This window comes from Actinia tenebrosa, unplaced genomic scaffold (assembly GCF_029948245.1).
Source record: "Actinia tenebrosa isolate PJP-AT-01 unplaced genomic scaffold, QUT_ActTen_1.0 PGA_scaffold9__36_contigs__length_13948895, whole genome shotgun sequence".
In the NCBI taxonomy this organism is placed as follows: domain Eukaryota; kingdom Metazoa; phylum Cnidaria; class Anthozoa; order Actiniaria; family Actiniidae; genus Actinia; species Actinia tenebrosa.
Window position 1 is genome coordinate 4236923 of NW_028292586.1, and position 23966 is coordinate 4260888.

The 23966-nt window shown below is 39.5% G+C and overlaps 4 protein-coding genes across 4 annotated transcripts; 2 read left to right on the top strand and 2 right to left on the bottom strand.

Moving 5' to 3' along the window:
* Window positions 1–969: 969 nt before the first annotated feature.
* LOC116287899 (uncharacterized) lies at window positions 970–23322 on the top strand. Its single transcript, XM_089025254.1, is given in 3 exon segments — window positions 970–1060; window positions 18187–21123; window positions 21126–23322. Coding segments are annotated over 2 exon segments (3735 nt in total). The 5' UTR covers window positions 970–1060; window positions 18187–18230; the 3' UTR covers window positions 21968–23322.
* Window positions 2188–5436, bottom strand: LOC148904538 (uncharacterized). The gene has a single exon (XM_089025266.1). It carries the CDS (start codon window positions 5369–5371, stop codon window positions 2315–2317), a length of 3057 nt encoding a protein of 1018 aa, XP_088881392.1. The 5' UTR covers window positions 5372–5436; the 3' UTR covers window positions 2188–2314.
* Window positions 6566–10099, top strand: LOC148904539 (uncharacterized). Its single transcript, XM_089024991.1, has 4 exons — window positions 6566–7573; window positions 7700–7765; window positions 7841–8221; window positions 8345–10099. The coding sequence occupies exons 1-4, from the start codon at window positions 7316–7318 to the stop codon at window positions 10097–10099; spliced, it is 2460 nt and encodes an 819-aa protein (XP_088881117.1). The 5' UTR covers window positions 6566–7315.
* Window positions 13379–16919, bottom strand: LOC148904540 (uncharacterized). Its single transcript, XM_089025325.1, has 4 exons — window positions 15936–16919; window positions 15744–15809; window positions 15288–15668; window positions 13379–15164 (listed from the first exon to the last, which is right to left on the bottom strand). The coding sequence occupies exons 1-4, from the start codon at window positions 16191–16193 to the stop codon at window positions 13410–13412; spliced, it is 2460 nt and encodes an 819-aa protein (XP_088881451.1). The 5' UTR covers window positions 16194–16919; the 3' UTR covers window positions 13379–13409.
* Window positions 23323–23966: the final 644 nt, after the last annotated feature.

The following is a 23966-nucleotide window of genomic DNA, read 5'->3' on the forward strand; positions in this document are numbered from 1 at the left end:
CAAACGCCAGTTTTGCATTTTTATTTTCTCGGAATCCATCCTAACATGGGGTGCTTGGGGTCTATTTTGTAAAATATTTCGTAAATTACGTCAGGGTGATAAGGAATATCCTTATCCAGCCGACAAAACATCCACTCGTCTCTGCTCATAGTATCTTCAGACACTTCTGGAATAGACTTGCCGGTAATTTCAGACAAAAGGTAGGGAATACCTTTGTAATATTTTCCTAGTTTTAATTTTTTCAATGTCTTCCTTAAGCTTTGCGGGGTTGGCTCTTCTAAGTGTCTATGATTTTCTTCTTTACTTGCTTGTCAAGATATATCGGGCGTAAACCTTGGATGTGACTCATCCAGTCTCTAAAGTATATTATTCTCTTGTATGGGGTCTTCTTACGACCTCCGTTAGAGTAATATTGTTCCCTGGTAGCACAAGGTACGGCATTGCGAATGTTCTTACCACACTCGTAACACTGTGCTGACGTGTCATCTTCTATTTATCTGGATCTGGGGAGGCCCAGAGTTCAAGCCTTGCTGCAGACACATTTGGACCGGTTGCTGTGAGTGAAAAAAAAGCCTCCCCCACTCACTGCAACCGTGGGAGGGGTGGATAAGGAAAAATAGAAAGTGCGATTCAACCCTGCGACGGGGGATTTCGCGAGGAAAAGTTGGAAAAGTCAGGGGGTGTCTCGGGACGCCGTCCGGAGTTCACCCCCTGGGGGGTCGAAAGAAAGATATATGTGTGTACTAGAGGGCCTCTGGCGCGGGACGAAATAAGCCCCGTAAGCCCAAAATGCAAAAAACCCCACTGGGGATAGCTTGGTGTTCTGCGCGATGCATTCCCCAGTGGGGTTTCTGGCAAAACAAACGCCAGTTTTGCATTTTTATTTTCTCGGAATCCATCCTAACATGGGGTGCTTGGGGTCTATTTTGTAAAATATTTCGTAAATTACGTCAGGGTAATAAGGAATATCCTTATCCAGCCGACAAAACATCCACTCGTCTCTGCTCATAGTATCTTCAGACACTTCTGGAATAGACTTGCCGGTAATTTCAGACAAAAGGTAGGGAATACCTTTGTAATATTTCCCTAGCTTTAATTTTTTCAATGTCTTCCTTAAGCTTTGCGGGGTTGGCTCTTCTAAGTGTTCTATGATTTTCTTCTTTACTTGCTTGTCAAGATATATCGGGCGTAAACCTTGGATGTGACTCATCCAGTCTCTAAAGTATATTATTCTCTTGTATGGGGTCTTCTTACGACCTCCGTTAGAGTAATATTGTTCCCTGGTAGCACAAGGTACGGCATTGCGAATGTTCTTACCACACTCGTAACACTGTGCTGACGTGTCATCTTCTATTTGCATTTTTTTACCACAACAAATATACTTATTTGGCTTAGTAGGCTTAAACTTGGGTTTCAAGCACTTTACACAAAAGTCATAAGCAAACTCTTTACATTCGTGCATCGTATATAAGAAAAATATCTTAACTTAGAACTGCGGGGCACCGATAAAACCCGTAGAGAGCTTTTCAAATCGAATTACGCAGGCAATTCACATAGGGACCTTACGGGTAATACCCGCGGGAGCCGGATGGTACTTGTCGGGGGCAATACCCGACTCATACGGTACCCCCTCCGCGGGTCCCCCTAACTGATGCTGAGGTTGATCGATCATCCAAAAAGCCATTCCAAAGCTCTTTCCAGAATTTCGTCCAACAGGAGGGAAAACTAGCCCAAGAGACACGTACTAGCATTTACGCACATTGGCAAATTCGTAGGTGAATAAATTCGATATCGGTTAGTTTCGATAATAATAATAATAATAATAATAATAATAATAATAGTAATAATAATAATTATTATTATTATAAATAACTTTATTGACAATAATAATTAACTAATAATTCATTATAATATGAGACGTGATAAGAATATTGCTATAATTATAAAACAAAAAAGAAAAGATTATGAATATAAAATAACAAATCTATATAATATATACTTATTTATCTATGAAAACATATTTGTAAAATAAATTAATAGCTCAAAACACGAGTCCAGCTCTTCACACTGATATAATACTATATTAAAACTATACAATTATTATTAAAATCTAAATATTTCTAAATTTCCGCTACATTGGCGTTAAGATTAAAGTCATTCAAGAATTCATTGTCCATAAAAAAAGGGGTTCTTGTCCCCCTGACACACATGTGTACTGACTTAATTATTTCAAAAGATAATCGAGTTCTAATCCATGTTATAGTACTTGCATATGTGTCCCCTGTCTTCTTGGTTAATTTCTCAGTAAGGTGCTTTAGAAAAATCTGGCATTCTGCCCCATTCCTCTATTTGTACCAAAAACTAAGGGCGTAAAAGTTCCCATATCGACATCGATTACTCTTTGCTGGTACTTTCTCTTTTTTTCGCTTTCTTGATCCTTGAAGATTGTAGAAGTGGATTTGTTTTGGTTGCTCTTGGAATTAACATGCGATACTCTTACATCAAAAAATGCAGTTACTCCCTGTGCCCAAAACGATCCAGCTTTGATGTCGAGCCTTGCATCCTGACTTGTGCTAGTAGATTTTAGATTAAATTGTTCGCCATCCAATGGGATAAGCTGTGGCTCCTTTTGAACGTTGTTGCAAACCTTGTTTAAAAGTATGGCAAGTAGATCACGGACATTGTCATGCCTTTGTGCAACAAATCCTCCCTTTTTACAAGATAGTGCATGGCTTACCGAAAAGGTTGTACCACAAGCGCAGGTACTTGGTAAACCCGATAACGGTATATTATAACGCAGACAAAGAGAATCTCTGAATTCTTGTTTATTCAAAGTAAGTCCCTGTTCTTTAATTGGTAGCGCATTGAGCCATGAGCTTGCTCCTTTGTCTCTTGCTTGGGTTACTTGACGGAGTATGTCAGGTGGTAATGCTGCATCGATTTCATCCATTTTCGATTTAGAGATTTCAGCTTTTAGTGATTGATGTTGTTTTTTCACATCTTCTGTGGTCGTATACATCGTTTTGCTCTGCGTTTTAATAGCCTCAGTGTGTGAAGCTGTTATTAGAAGTGTTGCCGCATATTGCTGTGGAGCCTCTTCTTTTAGTGCAGGCATCCCTAAGCCTCCTTCCGCAGGGGATAAGGTAAAAAGCCTACTCAGCTCTTCAGGTAGTGGTTCCGTCTGACCAAAAAGCGTTGGAAGAAGCATTTCATTTATCACATTATCAACAGGATCAGTATAGTCCTCAAAAGATTCAATTGTTCGCATGAAGTATGTAAACTTGGATTTGTATCCTTTTGTAAATGCGATATAGGCCGATTGTGGCTGGCACCTTGCAATCTCTGAGAGGGTTTGTAATTCTTCTTTCCACTTGTAGATTTTCTCGTTGCAAAATTGGTCTTTATAAATCTTTGATCCAATAACAGCTCCAAGGTGACGTTTGCCTTCGCTTGTGACGTTAACCTCTTCTCCAAATACCTGTTTCGCTTCCAAAGCCAAAGCTTCCGACTTCATGATCAACCAGCTTTTGGACCCATTAACAATATATCCATACTTTTTGCCCTCTTGTTCCAGGCTTTTATACCAATTAAATAAAGAGACAATTCTTCCTGCTCCCGCAGAATCATCAGCTAACCACACCTGCTTTACCTCAGGAATAAAAGTTCTTAAAGTTTGAATTATTGTGGATGTATTTACCGAATACCATGGCATGGCTAATGGGTCGCCTTGTGTGGTGCCCTCCTGAGATAGGATCTCTCCACCACCACATATAAACAACCTGGAAGGGCTTCTGTAAGTATTAATTACGTACAAGGATATTTCTTTACAGGTAATCCGGATATTATGCATGGCTACTGACCGGTTCATCTGATTGAAGGCGTTACTTGCATCGATCAGTAGTACTGCATCTGTATCCTCTTCACTAAAGATCTGGCTCATTGCATGAATAGCGGCTTCGGCCCCTCCACTGTGTCCAGCACAAACTTGTAGGGGACCTGCTGCTTGTTTTAGTTCTTCTTTAAAGAATGCAGACACTGTTTTACCGATAATTCGCCGTAGAACTTCTCCTACTCCTATGGGTCGAATTCCGGGATTCTTATCCAAAGGTATGAGCCTGCATGCGGTGTAGCTCTCTAGCAGGATTGGATGGTATGAAGATTTTAATAGATTTCTGGTCATAATTGCTATTTCTTCTCTCAGTAGTTTTCCTTCGGCTTTAAAATTCTTTGAACAGAGTACTCTTCGGTAAAGTTCGGCATCCATTCCTGAAGGTCCGGCAGATCCTCTTGTCCTCATTGCTGCATTGTAGATCATTTGTTCATCGATTAAGTCAAAGATACCATGAGGATTAGGTTCCAGGGGACCATTCAAGAGGCTTTCATCTTCGATGTCAGCAGCTGAAGGATGTTTCTCTTTGAGCTCCTCTAAGACTTCGGGTGATAAAGTAAGGACACCTGTAGATGTCTCTCTGTCAAGAAGTTTTATAGCGGCTGATAGCTTTCCTTGCATAACTGGATTGGCGAATACTTTGGATATATCTTCCATAGATCTTGCTTTCCTCGTCTTGCTAAACCTGCTCTGTATGAACCTTATTTCTTTCAACAGGAGAGATAGATCCCCCGCTCTCCATAAGGACAACCTCCGTTCAATAGCCTCACTGTGTTCCTTGCTTTTAGATGTCACTGAGGGTTTTTGTAGAATCAACGTTGGGAGCACCATAAAGGCTTTCAAGGCAATATAATTTAGATCTGTATTAGAATTTAATTGCTTTAGCCAATACGTCAATTCGGTTATGAAATTCTTGCCTGCTTTACCCGATGGTATATTGAAGATATTTCGTTTAAAATGAACAATTTCATCGTAGATGTCCTGGATTTGTTTACAGAACTGTTCTTGAGTTATGGTCCCCCAACTTTTCTCTTTTATTTTAGAGGAAAGCACATCAAAGTCAGGTAGATTTGGCTGAATTTTGCTTGAGGTTTTTCCTTCTTTGTCGAGAAATGCCTCAGGGGATTGCAATTCACTAGTATGCAAATTCGGTGTCGGTCTTGGTTGATTAGCTGCATATTCGTCCTCATTTTGTTCGATATTTTCTTCGGTTTCTTGTGTTAAAATCGTCATATTAGAGCAATTCTGTGTGTTTTGCAGTCTTGAGGCTTGATCTCTCAAGTTTTGGCCGGTTAAACCAAGGCTTCCATAGCCTTTCTCTTCCCATAGCTCCGCCATTATTTGAATGTAGCCTTTCTTTCTGCCATTTTGGTTAAGCGGTGGATCCTTCGAAGATATTATTTCGAATGCTCTTTCCTTACATTCTAAAACATCTCTGTTCATTCCCTCTGTCCATTTCGTTCGTTTTCCTTTCCTTGACATTTCCTTTCAGGGTCAATTAACAACAGAAAAATTAAAAAGCACCCCAGAGCTAGAAGACACGTCCTCACCTCCAGACGCCATGTAGCATTTTCATAATAATAATATATATATAATAATAATAATAATAATAATAATAATAATAATAATAATAATGATAATTTATTGAGTATTTAACAAGTTTCAATACTTTACAATAGAAGAAAGAAATTACACCAAAAATGACAGGTTAACAACTATATATAATATTACAATTTCTTATATAAAAAAAAAAGATAATATAATGCATGGAATAAAATGATTTGCTAGGTAAAAACTATAATTACGAAATAGATAAGTTTTTAATTTAGATTTAAACAAATTAAGTGAGCTCAAGAAGGCTCTTATCTCTTGAGGAATTTTGTTCCAGAGAGCGAATTTTGTTCCAGAGTTTTACTGGCAGTTTTTGGGATGATTAATTGATTTTGAATAGCAGAACGTAGTGTGCGCGTTGGATTGTATCTTTTAAGAAGTTCAGTTATATAGACCGGAGCCATATTGTTCAGTGCTTTAAAAAGTCAGGAGTATTTTGTAATCAATACGAGCTTTGACTGGAAGCCAATGGAGACCAATAAGTACAGGACTGATAGATTGAATAAAAAATAAAGATAATCCAAGTAGTTATTTTATTAAATGTAGATGTAGATGTTAGAACAATATTAAAATTGAATGCAAATGAGGATAGTTTCTTCACGCTTATGATTTTATATCGTCTGTTTGCCTGCTGCTATGATTTTCATAAACATGCGAACTCTGCGTCTTCGAGCTGCACGATGAAATTTGTTTTTACTGCCGTCAGTCAATCCTAATCAGTCGGCACCTTTCCTATTTTTGACTGGCGGCAGCAAACACAGAAACAGAGTTCGCATGTTTATGAAAGTCGCAATAAAATATGGGGGGAAAAGTAAATCAATTGACTGATCAAGGAGAACAGCGTATGATAATTTATGTATATGTCAAAAAACACATGGATCACTAAACACTATATTTATTGATAACAATATAAAGCAATGTACCATATACGCCGTGCCATTACCTTTCGGGAATCAATGTCATTACAACAAATGCCCAAACAATGTAGGATTGTATGCTAGCCCGAACGTGACAAAACTTCAAGTTGCATTTTTTCATGATCAAGCAGTACTTTTTATACATCAAGTCAGTTGATTTTCATTACACCAAGACCCTTGTGTTCTATGTCTAGTCATTTGTTTCGCTTGTCTAGTCATTTCTTTTTGATATCAAGTGCAATGTTTAAGTTGACAAGCAGCCATCGCAATCAAGTCATTCAGGTCTTTGCGATTTGAGTAGATATGAAGTACCAATTCTACGCCATGTGGATCGTGGATCATGTGGATCGTGGATCAACCCCCCACCCCCATCAGGGTTTTTACAGAGGTGACGTAACGGCTATTCTAAGTGAGGTTCCAGTGAGGTAGGGGGAGGGGTGATCTACATCCAACCATCATGGGAAGACCGGCCGACCGCCCGAGTAGAAGTTCTGATCGAAATCGGGGCCTGGAAAGGTTTGGGGAAGGTGTTTTAAAACACAAATCAAAATCCTTTGTTTAAAAAACGAAGTTTTTGAATTAATGAGCTGACTTCCTTTGTTGGAATGACATGTTTAATTAGCAGACTTAAATAAGAAGCTGTACTTATGTTTTAATTGGTTTATATCGCCTAAACCGCCTTTGTCAGAATCACTGACTAATGTTTAGTTGGCAGGAAGCTTTTGTTGGAGAAGATTAAATCCTGTGTTTCGGCGACTGGTGGTTAGGAGTTATGAATTAATGAGTCTAGCCTTTAGAAGTCATTTTAAGGACTATAAAATCGAAAAATTTCAGACTTTTAGTCACTACAAGCGAACCTTTGAAGAGTGTGGATCAAAACAAGCAAGTAAGTAAAAGGATGGCTTTTCACTGCGACGCATGCGACAAGTCCTTTACAGAAGAGACGAACTTAGTAAGGCACAAAAAGGCTATTCACAGTGGGCGATTATTCACCTGTGAACGATGCGGGAAACAGTTTAATCGGAAGGATGCCCTAAAAAGACATGAACAAGTCTGCGGAGGTGGCTCTTCAAAACGGAAAGTAGAGGAAAAAGAAAACGCCCCACCGATGAAAAAACAGAAGACAATGACCGAGGCAGAAATTATTGAATACGAGGTGAATATAATTCATAATCTAATTTTTGTTATAATCATGTAAACCACAGAATATGTCAATACCTCTACTAACCATAAGATACATAGTTTTTCAAGTCGTCTTATATACCAATTTTTTCGATTTCAGTTAGCAAACATACCGGCGGAGATGTATGAAGAATACGACGGAGAAATTCTGGGGGATAATGAAGTGGTAGGTAAGCCTCTATTATCTTCATATCGGATCTTTGTAGAGTAACTTTTTCTAAGAACTAATTCTTTTCTCTAGGATGATGTACAAATAGGTGGTGGAGAGACTGAAGAATGCGCGCTTGGTGGAAATGTGACCACGTTTAAATATAAACCCAACAAGAATGAAAAATATGATCTGTTGCTCACCCTGCGAGGAAAACGAAAGACCATCATCAAAAAACTGAAAACCCTGCTCAAAAAACATCGCGGGATCAAGTGGTTTCTGTGTGTTAAGGTGAAGATGGTTAAAACGAGCCCCGACGGTCAGGACCAGATCTCAACCCCCCATTTTCGCACCAAATGCTACACTACAGTCAATGATACAGAAATTGAAAAAAACTACGTGCATGGAATGGAAAAGATCAAGAACTCTTTCTTGGAATACCAGAGAGAAGGGTCTGGATGGTTATTGGAAGAGGTAATTAAATTGCACCATCGTTATAGCACAAAGGGGATCACTCGACCGGCGATGATTTTCTGCTGTATGTACATACATTAAAACTGTATATCACCGCTTAATAAAGTATTGTTGCTATCATAGGTGTTGGAAATCGATTTAGGAGTCGCTGCTTACACTCCTCTCGAGGGATCGAGTTACATACCTCTACCCAAGAAGATCAAAGACAAGAAAGCGGTGCTCAACATTCAAAATGAAGATGAAAAATGCTTTTTATGGTCAGTACTAGCGGCGAAACACCCCACTCACTGGAGCCATCACGCAAACCGCGTCAACAATTATCAAAGGTATGAAGCTGAACTAAATATGTCAGGAATCGAGTACCCCGTTAAGATCAATCAAGTGAAAAAATTCGAGAACCAGAATAGAGAAATTAGTATCAATGTCTTTGGGTATGAAAATAAAGAGCTATTTCCCCTTTACATTACGAAAGAGAAGAAAGAATTACATGTGAATTTGTTACTGTTTTCTCAAGATGACACGCGTCACTACTGTTTAATCAGGGATTTAAGTAGATTGTTGGATAGTATGAGTAGAGATGGGCATAGAAAGTACCATTGTATGTATTGTTTGCATGGCTTTGTCAGGCGAGATTTGTTAGAAGATCACGAACCTCACTGTAGAAAACACGGACCCCAGAAAATCCGACTGCCTGACGAAGACCATACAACACTGTCATACAATGACGTACAAAAACAACTGAAAGTACCTTTTATCATTTATGCAGATTTCGAATCGATTTTAGTGAATTGTGATGATACAGAATTAGACCCTAGTACAAGTTTTACACAAAAAACGCAACATCATATACCCAGTGGGTTTTGTTACAATGTAGTATCTACTGTCGAGCAATATTGCTTCCCGCCTGTTCTCTATCGCGGAGAAGATTGTGTCGATAAGTTTTTAGACTGTTTGATTGAAGAACGAAAGCAGATAGGGGAAATCTTGAAGATGGTAGTACCCATGGACATTAGTGAAGAACAGGAGCGGGAGTTTCAGGCAGCAACCCTTTGTCACATTTGTAATGAGGAATTGGGTGCGGACAGGGTAAGGGATCATGATCATTTGACAGGGGTGTACAGGGGGGCGGCCCACAATGACTGTAACTTGAATTATAAGTTTACAGGAAAGATACCCGTTGTTCTTCACAATCTTCGTGGGTACGACTCACATTTAATTCTACAAAAACTCGGAAAAATCAAGGGGGAGAATATTAGTTGTATACCCAATAATACGGAAAAGTATATTTCATTTTCAGTTGGGGATTTAGTATTCATAGACTCACTTCAGTTTTTGAATAGCTCACTAGAGAAATTAGTAATGAATCTAAGTAAGGAAGGAGATGATAAGTTTAAGACCCTGAAGAAGTATGTGGAGAGTGAGAAGGTATCTCTCTTGTTGAGGAAGGGGGTGTACCCCTATGAATACATGAATAGTTTTGGCAAGTTTGAAGAAACCTGTTTACCCCGTATCGATTGCTTTTATAGTTCGTTGATGGGTAGCACGATTTCACAAGCAGACTACGAACATGCACAGAATGTATTTAGAGAATTTCAGTGTAGGAATCTAGGAGACTACCACGACTTGTATTTGAAATCGGACGTTTTACTGTTAGCAGATGTGTTTGAAAACTTTAGAGAAGTTTGTCTGGAGTACTACCAACTCGACCCAGGTCATTTTTACACCTCTCCCGGTCTTTCTTGGTTAGCATGTTTAAAGATGACTGGCGTGGAGTTGGAATTACTCACAGACCCCGATATGTATCTGTTTTTGGAGGAAGGGTTAAGGGGTGGGATTTCGATGATTACACATCGATTTGCAAGAGCGAATAATGATTGATACGTGTAAATAAACAATTGTAAAGTACAAAGTGATGTCTATTGTCTCTCGCACGCTTCAGCCTTCATACAGATGTAGCCGCATAAATTTCGATCTCACTACCACTAGATTCACTGCTTGCACTACGGAAGGGTCTTGTTTCCTCAAGTGTGTAGAGTTCTAGAGGAGGGTCGATGAGGGGATGAGGGTTATGTAATTTCCAAAGATGATGAATAATGCTAGAAATGATGATTACCACCACGATGATGAGCACGGTTCCCACAACAACATAGATGTATAATGTTTCTGACATAACTTTAGAGCTTTTTGGTCTTGAAAACGGAGAGGGTGTGTTGTATTTAGATTTGTGAACTGAAGATGACTGTACAGTACATGAAGAGCTTAGGGTGGGTTGAACTATATTGATGGTTGTTTTCTGGTTGGATGTACTTGGGATGGTGGAAAGAAATACTACAGGAGATTGAGTGTTTGAATTCAGACTTGAATAGGATTGTGAAGATGTAACTATGTATGAAGGACTTGTAATTGGATTTGATGATGTAGGTGAAATCATATTTATCGACGAGATGGAGTTTGTGAAGGCGCTTGATGGTGTGGTAGAAATACAATCTGTTTTGAAAGTCAAGAAAACCGGGAACTTCTGATTAGAAAACATAAGACAATCCAAAGGATTACCTCTTAGATCGATGAATGTGATGTTGGAGTTTTGGAGGCTGGAAGTATTGTTTAAGTAGATAATATGATTGTCTCTTAGAGAAATGCTTGAATACTTGTCCAGTGTTTGAAAACTTGGAAGTTTTGCCAGGCTTAATCCGGAACAGTCAATCAGACCAAGACTTGGTAGACAGATGCACCTTTCATAACAATCACTTCCAGCCTGCGCTGGGATAGCAAATACCAACAAGGGGGCTAAAAACAGCATATTGAGTGTGTCTTGCTTTCCCACACTTAGTGATAAAGTTTACCGAAAGTATGTAAGCCGAGTAGTCATTCATCTTCATAAAAACATGTCAATCAATTTTAAGTTAGAGATACCGATCTGATAAGAGCCTTTGTTATTTTTATTTAGAGTTTTTAAAAACATGTCCCGGTGGTCTCAAATTGTCCCTATGATAGTACTAAATTGTCCCTGTCTTAACAGTTAAAATGTCCCCGTTTTATCAAATTGTCCCTGTCTTAACAGTTAAAATGTCCCCGTTTTATCAAACTGTCCCTGTAATTTCAAAATGTCCCGGTTATCAAACTTAAACAAAAAGTAAAAATAAAAAATAAAAAATTATAACATATAAAATGTCATGTCCCCAAAATATTGAAGCATTCATCATGGTAACACGATACCCTAAAGATTGTCCTGTACCAGGGTGTTTAAAAACAAATCTAGTCAAACTTTCTAATCATTTAGCAAATGTGCATTTCATGTCTAAAGAAGAAAGAAAACCCTACCTTCAAGAGGCAAGACTTTTTTTCAAAGAATATAAAAATGTGAACACTTTAGAGAGTAATCTAGTCCCTCATCAACCTCTGAACGTGATGGATGTTACTTTAAAACACCCAACAAACATCCAAGTGTGTGGTCCGACGTTTTGCGGCAAGTCCTACTGGACTGAAAAACTTTTAAGAAATGTGGATGAAATGTTTAGTGAAAAGATTGAAAAGATTGTGTACTGCTACGGTGAATTTCATCCACATTTCTTAAAAGTTTTTCAGTCCAGTAGGACTTGCCGCAAAACGTCGGACCACACACTTGGATGTTTGTTGGGTGTTTTAAAGTAACATCCATCACGTTCAGAGGTTGATGAGGGACTAGATTACTCTCTAAAGTGTTCACATTTTTATATTCTTTGAAAAAAAGTCTTGCCTCTTGAAGGTAGGGTTTTCTTTCTTCTTTAGACATGAAATGCACATTTGCTAAATGATTAGAAAGTTTGACTAGATTTGTTTTTAAACACCCTGGTACAGGACAATCTTTAGGGTATCGTGTTACCATGATGAATGCTTCAATATTTTGGGGACATGACATTTTATATGTTATAATTTTTTATTTTTTATTTTTACTTTTTGTTTAAGTTTGATAACCGGGACATTTTGAAATTACAGGGACAGTTTGATAAAACGGGGACATTTTAACTGTTAAGACAGGGACAATTTGATAAAACGGGGACATTTTAACTGTTAAGACAGGGACAATTTAGTACTATCATAGGGACAATTTGAGACCACCGGGACATGTTTTTAAAAACTCTAAATAAAAATAACAAAGGCTCTTATCAGATCGGTATCTCTAACTTAAAATTGATTGACATGTTTTTATGAAGATGAATGACTACTCGGCTTACATACTTTCGGTAAACTTTATCACTAAGTGTGGGAAAGCAAGACACACTCAATATGCTGTTTTTAGCCCCCTTGTTGGTATTTGCTATCCCAGCGCAGGCTGGAAGTGATTGTTATGAAAGGTGCATCTGTCTACCAAGTCTTGGTCTGATTGACTGTTCCGGATTAAGCCTGGCAAAACTTCCAAGTTTTCAAACACTGGACAAGTATTCAAGCATTTCTCTAAGAGACAATCATATTATCTACTTAAACAATACTTCCAGCCTCCAAAACTCCAACATCACATTCATCGATCTAAGAGGTAATCCTTTGGATTGTCTTATGTTTTCTAATCAGAAGTTCCCGGTTTTCTTGACTTTCAAAACAGATTGTATTTCTACCACACCATCAAGCGCCTTCACAAACTCCATCTCGTCGATAAATATGATTTCACCTACATCATCAAATCCAATTACAAGTCCTTCATACATAGTTACATCTTCACAATCCTATTCAAGTCTGAATTCAAACACTCAATCTCCTGTAGTATTTCTTTCCACCATCCCAAGTACATCCAACCAGAAAACAACCATCAATATAGTTCAACCCACCCTAAGCTCTTCATGTACTGTACAGTCATCTTCAGTTCACAAATCTAAATACAACACACCCTCTCCGTTTTCAAGACCAAAAAGCTCTAAAGTTATGTCAGAAACATTATACATCTATGTTGTTGTGGGAACCGTGCTCATCATCGTGGTGGTAATCATCATTTCTAGCATTATTCATCATCTTTGGAAATTACATAACCCTCATCCCCTCATCGACCCTCCTCTAGAACTCTACACACTTGAGGAAACAAGACCCTTCCGTAGTGCAAGCAGTGAATCTAGTGGTAGTGAGATCGAAATTTATGCGGCTACATCTGTATGAAGGCTGAAGCGTGCGAGAGACAATAGACATCACTTTGTACTTTACAATTGTTTATTTACACGTATCAATCATTATTCGCTCTTGCAAATCGATGTGTAATCATCGAAATCCCACCCCTTAACCCTTCCTCCAAAAACAGATACATATCGGGGTCTGTGAGTAATTCCAACTCCACGCCAGTCATCTTTAAACATGCTAACCAAGAAAGACCGGGAGAGGTGTAAAAATGACCTGGGTCGAGTTGGTAGTACTCCAGACAAACTTCTCTAAAGTTTTCAAACACATCTGCTAACAGTAAAACGTCCGATTTCAAATACAAGTCGTGGTAGTCTCCTAGATTCCTACACTGAAATTCTCTAAATACATTCTGTGCATGTTCGTAGTCTGCTTGTGAAATCGTGCTACCCATCAACGAACTATAAAAGCAATCGATACGGGGTAAACAGGTTTCTTCAAACTTGCCAAAACTATTCATGTATTCATAGGGGTACACCCCCTTCCTCAACAAGAGAGATACCTTCTCACTCTCCACATACTTCTTCAGGGTCTTAAACTTATCATCTCCTTCCTTACTTAGATTCATTACTAATTTCTCTAGTGAGCTATTCAAAAACTGAAGTGAGTCTATGAATACTAAATCCCCAACTGAAAATGAAATATACTTTTCCGTATTATTGGGTATACAACTAATATTCTCCCCCTTGATTTTTCCGAGTTTTTGTAGAATTAAATGTGAGTCGTACCCACGAAGATTGTGAAGAACAACGGGTATCTTTCCTGTAAACTTATAATTCAAGTTACAGTCATTGTGGGCCGCCCCCCTGTACACCCCTGTCAAATGATCATGATCCCTTACCCTGTCCGCACCCAATTCCTCATTACAAATGTGACAAAGGGTTGCTGCCTGAAACTCCCGCTCCTGTTCTTCACTAATGTCCATGGGTACTACCATCTTCAAGATTTCCCCTATCTGCTTTCGTTCTTCAATCAAACAGTCTAAAAACTTATCGACACAATCTTCTCCGCGATAGAGAACAGGCGGGAAGCAATATTGCTCGACAGTAGATACTACATTGTAACAAAACCCACTGGGTATATGATGTTGCGTTTTTTGTGTAAAACTTGTACTAGGGTCTAATTCTGTATCATCACAATTCACTAAAATCGATTCGAAATCTGCATAAATGATAAAAGGTACTTTCAGTTGTTTTTGTACGTCATTGTATGACAGTGTTGTATGGTCTTCGTCAGGCAGTCGGATTTTCTGGGGTCCGTGTTTTCTACAGTGAGGTTCGTGATCTTCTAACAAATCTCGCCTGACAAAGCCATGCAAACAATACATACAATGGTACTTTCTATGCCCATCTCTACTCATACTATCCAACAATCTACTTAAATCCCTGATTAAACAGTAGTGACGCGTGTCATCTTGAGAAAACAGTAACAAATTCACATGTAATTCTTTCTTCTCTTTCGTAATGTAAAGGGGAAATAGCTCTTTATTTTCATACCCAAAGACATTGATACTAATTTCTCTATTCTGGTTCTCGAATTTTTTCACTTGATTGATCTTAACGGGGTACTCGATTCCTGACATATTTAGTTCAGCTTCATACCTTTGATAATTGTTGACGCGGTTTGCGTGATGGCTCCAGTGAGTGGGGTGTTTCGCCGCTAGTACTGACCATAAAAAGCATTTTTCATCTTCATTTTGAATGTTGAGCACCGCTTTCTTGTCTTTGATCTTCTTGGGTAGAGGTATGTAACTCGATCCCTCGAGAGGAGTGTAAGCAGCGACTCCTAAATCGATTTCCAACACCTATGATAGCAACAATACTTTATTAAGCGGTGATATACAGTTTTAATGTATGTACATACAGCAGAAAATCATCGCCGGTCGAGTGATCCCCTTTGTGCTATAACGATGGTGCAATTTAATTACCTCTTCCAATAACCATCCAGACCCTTCTCTCTGGTATTCCAAGAAAGAGTTCTTGATCTTTTCCATTCCATGCACGTAGTTTTTTTCAATTTCTGTATCATTGACTGTAGTGTAGCATTTGGTGCGAAAATGGGGGGTTGAGATCTGGTCCTGACCGTCGGGGCTCGTTTTAACCATCTTCACCTTAACACACAGAAACCACTTGATCCCGCGATGTTTTTTGAGCAGGGTTTTCAGTTTTTTGATGATGGTCTTTCGTTTTCCTCGCAGGGTGAGCAACAGATCATATTTTTCATTCTTGTTGGGTTTATATTTAAACGTGGTCACATTTCCACCAAGCGCGCATTCTTCAGTCTCTCCACCACCTATTTGTACATCATCCTAGAGAAAAGAATTAGTTCTTAGAAAAAGTTACTCTACAAAGATCCGATATGAAGATAATAGAGGCTTACCTACCACTTCATTATCCCCCAGAATTTCTCCGTCGTATTCTTCATACATCTCCGCCGGTATGTTTGCTAACTGAAATCGAAAAAATTGGTATATAAGACGACTTGAAAAACTATGTATCTTATGGTTAGTAGAGGTATTGACATATTCTGTGGTTTACATGATTATAACAAAAATTAGATTATGAATTATATTCACCTCGTATTCAATAATTTCTGCCTCGGTCATTGTCTTCTGTTTTTTCATCGGTGGGGCGTTTTCTTTTTCCTCTACTTTCCGTTTTGAAGAGCCACCTCCGCAGACTTGTTCATGTCTTTTTAGGGCATCCTTCCGATTAAACTGTTTCCCGCATCGTTCACAGGTGAATAATCGCCCACTGTGAATAGCCTTTTTGTGCCTTACTAAGTTCGTCTCTTCTGTAAAGGACTTGTCGCATGCGTCGCAGTGAAAAGCCATCCTTTTACTTACTTGCTTGTTTTGATCCACACTCTTCAAAGGTTCGCTTGTAGTGACTAAAAGTCTGAAATTTTTCGATTTTATAGTCCTTAAAATGACTTCTAAAGGCTAGACTCATTAATTCATAACTCCTAACCACCAGTCGCCGAAACACAGGATTTAATCTTCTCCAACAAAAGCTTCCTGCCAACTAAACATTAGTCAGTGATTCTGACAAAGGCGGTTTAGGCGATATAAACCAATTAAAACATAAGTACAGCTTCTTATTTAAGTCTGCTAATTAAACATGTCATTCCAACAAAGGAAGTCAGCTCATTAATTCAAAAACTTCGTTTTTTAAACAAAGGATTTTGATTTGTGTTTTAAAACACCTTCCCCAAACCTTTCCAGGCCCCGATTTCGATCAGAACTTCTACTCGGGCGGTCGGCCGGTCTTCCCATGATGGTTGGATGTAGATCACCCCTCCCCCTACCTCACTGGAACCTCACTTAGAATAGCCGTTACGTCACCTCTGTAAAAACCCTGATGGGGGTGGGGGGTTGATCCACGATCCACATGATCCACGATCCACATGGCGTAGAATTGGTACTTCATATCTACTCAAATCGCAAAGACCTGAATGACTTGATTGCGATGGCTGCTTGTCAACTTAAACATTGCACTTGATATCAAAAAGAAATGACTAGACAAGCGAAACAAATGACTAGACATAGAACACAAGGGTCTTGGTGTAATGAAAATCAACTGACTTGATGTATAAAAAGTACTGCTTGATCATGAAAAAATGCAACTTGAAGTTTTGTCACGTTCTGGCTAGCATAGGATTGTGAAGAGATCATTTACACGACACAATGAAACAACTCGATAAGTAGTAACTTGTAGTTTTCCAATAGTTTTTTCCCTTGCAAAGAAGCCAACTACGTGAGACAGAACTAGCCTCCTACGCATGCATCTCTCTTCTCTTCTTTTGAGTATTGGGCTTCCTATGTCTTTATTAGATCTCGTCTTACGTGAAGACTCTCGAACTGATGCTTCAACGCTTCTATCTCTGAGACCTTTTTCCCTTGCAAAGAAGCCAACTACGTAAGACAAAACTAGCCTCCTCCGCATGCATCTCTCTTCTCTCCTTTTGAGTATTGGGCTTCCTGTGTCTTTATTAGATCTCGTCGTTACGTGAAGACTCTCGAACTGATGCTTCAACGCTTCTATCTCTGGGACCTTTTCTTCTACTTCTAATCGCTTTTCTTTAACTGCTCTCAAAACATTTTTGTATTCCGTGCTACAAACAGGAATTTCAGTCTTGACATATCTACGTTTTTCAGCCATGGCCGATCGAAGTTCATTCCATACAACAACACCGATCCCCAGTCTACCCTACATGGATAAATGTTGATAACAAAAGTCCCGTGGGTACTCCTGCTGAAGTAACATGTCCCTTGGGTGAAGTGTGATTTCCATACGCACCGGGTTTTGGCAGGCGTCTCCCCTTTCCTCTCTCTCGCCTAGTCTCTTTCGACACAGGAATATCAATTCGCGACACAGGAATCCCAATTCAACGAAAAAGGAAAGAAAGACGAGAGACGCATGAGGAGGAGGCTAAATTTCTCTATAGGTTTCAGTAACTTTGATGCTGGCATCTTCTTTTTATTCGGTGAAAAATCTTTAATTTTAGGTTGTAAAATCCTTGCCATCCTGCTATCAATCTTTGTACACAAACACACACGTCCCCAGTAACAATCCCAGAAACCCTTGCGAGACAATACTCGACCCATTCCCCCACTCGTTTTTGAAAAGGCCAATTAATAATAATGATAATAATAATAATAATAATAATAATAATAATAATAATAATAACAACAAAGTTTAAGCAGGAGGCTCACATCAACAAGGCGTTTTTCAGAGAGGTCCTGCAAATGCATGAAAGCCAAACATAGCCTCTTACTTTCAAAAGACCTAACAAACTTACTAAAACCAAGTATCTTGTATTTTTAGATGAGGGAGCTGATTCCTGCCGAAAAAAAGATGAAAGTGCGAATATGACTCCATGTTGTAAAGGTGAACAATTTGAAGACGACAGTAATACTTGTAAAGAAAGTAACATTCGTGACGAGAGCGAAGCCATAATGTCTTATGAAAGGCAGCAATGTTGTCCTTCAAGTAAGCAAGTCGCTCCTAGTAAACCTGCTGGCGTGGAAGGAAGGAAGGGAAAAGACGAAATGGCGACAGATAAATCTTGTTGCTCCGAACCCAAGGCTTGTTGTTCATCTGACAAGGGGAAAGTTCAGACGTCGTCAAAAGAAAAAAACCGAGCAACTTGCTGTACCGACAAGAATGATAAATGCTGTGAAAAAAAGACAAAAACAGAAGGATGTGTATCTACCAATGCTGAAGAAAGCTGCTGCAAGGATACAAGAGAACCTATGTTGGTTACCGAAGCGAGTGAACAAAAGGGCCAAGCAACTTGCTGTTCCAACAAGACTGACAAATGCTGTAACAAGAAGCAGAATAAAGAAGAATGTAAATCCCCCAAAGTTGAAGTAAGTTGCTGCAAGGATGAAAAAGAAACTTTGTTGATGCCAGAACCGAGGGAAGAAAAGGGCCAAGCAGCTTGCTGTTCTGACAAGAATGACAAATGCTGTGACAAGAAGCAGAATAAAGAAGAATGTGAATCCCCCAAAGTTGAAGTAAGTTGCTGCAAGGATGAAAAAGAAACTTTGTTGATGCCAGAACCGAGGGAAGAAAAGGGCCAAGCAGCTTGCTGTTCTGACAAGAATGACAAATGCTGTGACAAGAAGCAGAATAAAGAAGAACGCGAATCCCCCAAAGTTGAAGTAAGTTGCTGCAAGGATGAAAAAGAAACTTTGTTGATGTCAGAACCGAGGGAAGAAAAGGGCCAAGCAGCTTGCTGTTCTGACAAGAATGACAAATGCTGTGACAAGAAGCAGAATAAAGAAGAATGTGAATCCCCCAAAGTTGAAGTAAGTTGCTGCAAGGATGAAAAAGAAACTTTGTTGATGTCAGAACCGAGGGAAGAAAAGGGCCAAGCAACTTGCTGTTCTAACAAGAATAACAAATGCTGTGAAAAGAAGCAAAATAAAGCAGAATGTGGATCTACCAAAGCTGAAGTAAGTTGCTGCAAGGATGAAGAAGAAACTGTGTTATTTCTCGAACCGAGTGGAGAAAAGAGCCGATCAACCTGCTGTACTGATAACGATGACAAATGCTGTGAAAAGGAAGACGAAGGGGAATGTGGATCTACCAAAGTTGAAGCAAGTTGCTGCAAGGATGAAGAAGGAACTTTGTTGCTTACACAATCGAGTGAAGAGCAACCGGCTTCTCAAAGTTCTAGCTCAGCAGTAAAAGCCAAGGGAACCCTTCCTCCACGACACACCACCAAACTACGCGTACAAAACATCTGTTGCGGTTTGGAGGCTGAACTGGTTCAAGAATGCCTAAAGCCCTTGCAAGGGGTCGAAAATGTTGCCATTGACGTCATTGGACGAGTCGTGCTCGTACGTCATGACCCCGATGTGACGTCATCCACTGAACTCGTTGAGAGCCTGAACCGAGTTCACCTTGGAGCATCCGTGATGGAAATGGGTGCGCATCACGATAAAGATCACGACAAAATCCCCTTGCTTCTCAAAATTGGCTTTATCTATGTATTTCTACAAACTTGTCTTTTTATTACCGCTGTTACGGGATTTTTTCTCAAACAGCCATGGTATATGTAGGTCGCTATCGCTGAGATTATCTTTGGAGGTGCTCCTATAATGAAACGCTCGTTCTTTGCTGTCATAAAACGAAAAATCGACATAAATATTCTAATGATAGTCGCTATGATAGGAACAATGACTCTTAGTAAATGGATAGAAGGAGTTACTGTAGTCTACGCCTTTACCTTTGCCCATGCTCTACAAGAATTCTGCATGTTTCGAGTACAGCGGACTATCTCCAGGCTCATGCTCAAAAGACCAGAAGTCGCGGTGCTGGTCGAAACGGGAAAAAGTGTACCCATTGAAAGTGTTGCTATAGGAACACTGATAGCAGTAAGGCCAGGAGAACTCATACCTCTTGATGGAGTGGTAGTCAAGGGGAAAGCGGCGGTCGACGAAAGCTCAATCACTGGAGAGTCTTTACCCGTAGAAAAAACGATTTCATCTGAGGTCTACAGCGGTACAGTCAACCAAAATGGCTACATTGAAGTTGAAACTACTTCAGATTCTTCCACTTCGACTGTTTGGAAAATTGCGCAGATGGTTCAAGAAGCACAATCAAGCTCTACAAAAATAGAAGCGACCATTAATCGTTTTGCCAAATACTATACACCACTCGTCGTGGTGGTTGCTGCTCTAGTAGTTGTCGTACCCGCTATTTTGGGTGCTGCAGGTGTTGGCAATTATTTAGAGGAAATCCGAGAATGGGGCCGGAGGGCGTTGGTCATGTTAATCATCGCCTGCCCCTGCGCTCTGGTCATGTCCACCCCGATTGCTGTCGTATGTAGCATTACTGCGGCTGCGCGGAAAGGAGCGCTGATAAAAGGAGGTGAACACCTGGAGACGTTGTCCAAGATTGAGGTACTTGCGTTCGACAAAACTGGAACATTGACAGAAGGGAAATTTCAGGTGATGAATATGGAATGCACTTATGGCGAGAATGAGAGGGATGTCCTACGCTTAGCAGCGGGGTTGGAGAGCAAATCTGTGCATCCTATTTCCGCGGCAATAGTCAACAAATTCTCGGGATGCGTCACAGAGATGGTTAGGAATCAGGTCATTACTCTGCCCAAAGTTACACAATTCAAGATGTACGAAGGAAAAGGAATATCAGGGCTTATTGAAGGTAAACTTGTCCGCGTTGTTAATAAGGAAATAGTTGATCAATGCGGGGCATCTCTAACTGAAGCAATGGCGGAGAAGTATGAGCTGTGGTCAAGCAGAGTAAGACTGTGGTGTTCGTTTGTGTCAATGAAAGATTGTCCCTCATGATAGCTCTAGCTGACGCCATACGCCCCAACACGTCGACCAGCCTCGATTGGCTGAGGAACATCGGTGTCCAGACCTCCATGATCACTGGAGACAACTCACGGACAGCAGAGGCCGTGAGCAGGAACCTTGGACTAGATGAATGCGTCTCTGAGATGAAACCCCATGTCAAACTTGAATGGATTCAAGAAAAGCAAAACAGTAAGATGGCGTTAGGCTACAATGTCTCACGTAATAAATGGCAACGATCAAGTGTTCAACAATTGATGGTGGGGATGGTTGGCGATGGAGTCAACGATGGCCCTGCTCTGGCCGCGGCGAATGTTGGGATGGCTATGGGTGCAGGGGGCACTGCCCTAGCTGTGGAGGCTGCAGACGTGGCATTGATGAGTAACGACCTTGAAAAGATCCCTGAGCTGATCTGTCTAGCTAAGTTCTGCAGTCTGATTGTGAAGCAAAATATCGTGTTCTCTGTACTCTTGAAAATAACTACCGTAATAGTTGCTCTGTGTGGATACCTTGATCTGTGGATGGCTGTAGTAGCCGACGTGTTGGGGTTGTTATTTGTCATTATCAATGGACTGCGTCCTCTGATATGGAAGGCGTCCAAGAAACACACCAAGGGCAACAAGGATATCGAAGTCAATGGAAAAAAGCATCGGTTTTCATACTACGAAAAAAGTATCAAAATCCCGATTCCTAATCTTGAAAGGATAAAGAAATCTTGGAGAGTTGACTTTCCTCAGTATGGACATGCTAAACGAGCGCGAGCATCTTCGACTCCATAGTATGGAAACTGCTTTTCAGACTTTTTTCAATATCTTGAATCTTAAGAAAAAAAACTTTATCGATTGAACCGTGAAACCACAAAACTCTGAGGTATCTAAGTTAGGGCATGACTAATTCACTGATTGAATCAACAAACCTGTTGTAGGTTGATCTAAGTCAGGGCACTGCTAACTCACAGCAGATAGAATACGAATTTAGGTTTATCGAATCGGAGGGAGCCCGGAGAAACCCTTAGAATCGAGGGAAAGGCCAAACAAATATATTTGTTCATAGAATTTTTTTGGCTGTTTCTGTTTTGCAGAGGTAGTAAAACCGTAGACTCTACGAAAAACCCTCGCTCAGTGAAATGAAAGAAGGCTTGGAATCGAACCCGGATAAGACACCAAAGAGGATTTTGTTAATGTAATACTTCTTCGTCACCATATATTCGAAATTATATAAAAGCCAAAGAAAACTAGAATTGCCCTATTTCACTATGACGTCACATTAAAACAATCTTCAACAATCTATTGTTTAAGCGCAAAGGATCATGGTCGTCGGAAGGGGTCAAATCAACGCAAATTCACCGAAAATTGTCCTAAAACTCGTATCAATCCACGAAGAGAAGTAGAATAGCCAGCAAACGCTCAGAATATTTTTTTACTACATATTAACACATATTATATTTGAAAACCAGGCCATTTTAGATTAAACTGTTTCGCTAGGAGTAAATTTTGTTGAATTTTCTATTGGATTTGTCGATTCTAGCCCCCACATAAACAAGCAGTGACGTCATAGTGGAATAGGGCAATTACTATTAGTAGTTTTGATACTAACATTTTTTTGAGTTCATTTGGTTTGATTTTTTCTTTCTTTCTAACACAATCAATAGGGGTGGTGTGTTTTTTGCTTGTTGTTCTTAGGCCCCGTCCACACGTATCCGCAAATTTTTGAGTATCCGCAAAGTTTTTTTGCAGATACGGGTTGCGTCCACACGTGTCCGGAAATTTTTGTATCCGTATCCGGAAAATTTTCGAAAACGGTCTCCAGAGTAGGAATTTTCGAATACGCTGCGAATACGGATACGTGTGGACGGTCGTATCCGCAAATTTTCGAATACGCTGACGTAAACACGATTTTGCGCATGCTCAATAAGAAAAGCTATCCGTCAAAGGGACTAGGCACTAGCGTTCATCAGGGCGGATCAAGAAATTTCCGGATACGTGTGGACAGTGAAAACGATTCGAATACGCTGCGTGTGGACGCGAACATTTTCTTATCCGAAAAAAAAAATTGCGGATACAAAAATTTCCGGATACGTGTGGACGGGGCCTTAGTTTTGTCATTATTCAATTATTATTTTTTTATTGTTTGTATTTGCTAATATTATAGCTAATAAATAAAAATAAATGATAAATAATTCTAAATTTCATAAAATAACAAATGTGATTAAAAGTATGCCCAGTCTTGCAAACAACTGATTTTTTTCCTTCAAAATTTCGATTTTCATATACTTACGTCGACTTGAATATAAATATTTCTACTATATATAATGGAAAGAGTTTAAGTTTCTTTTTTTCCTTATTCCCTGCAGTTAGCATGGAAATTCTCCAAGAAAAAGTAACACTTTAGCGGCTTTAGCAGCCTAGTAAATTCATATTTTGGAAGAGTTTCAAACTCGTGAAGAAATTAGTTTGGAAACGGGGTATTAATGACTTTTTAAATGTTTTCTTGAAATAATTTCTTTTGTCAAAGACCAATTTTTGTTTCCGAAATTTTCCCACTCCTCAGATTTCCTGAATTTGAATATTTCTTGGAGAAGAAGAGAAATATTGCCAAAATTGTGAACTATAGACCAATTATTTTTTTCGTTTTGGCAAATTATTATATATTTATATGAATGAATTAAACTCGCTAAACTAAAATTCTCAATATTAATGAGTTGTTCGCTGAGTTGTTTTCTAAGCGACGATACGCCGAAAGAACAAAAGAAAATTTCTAACGATTAGTTGTGGGTTC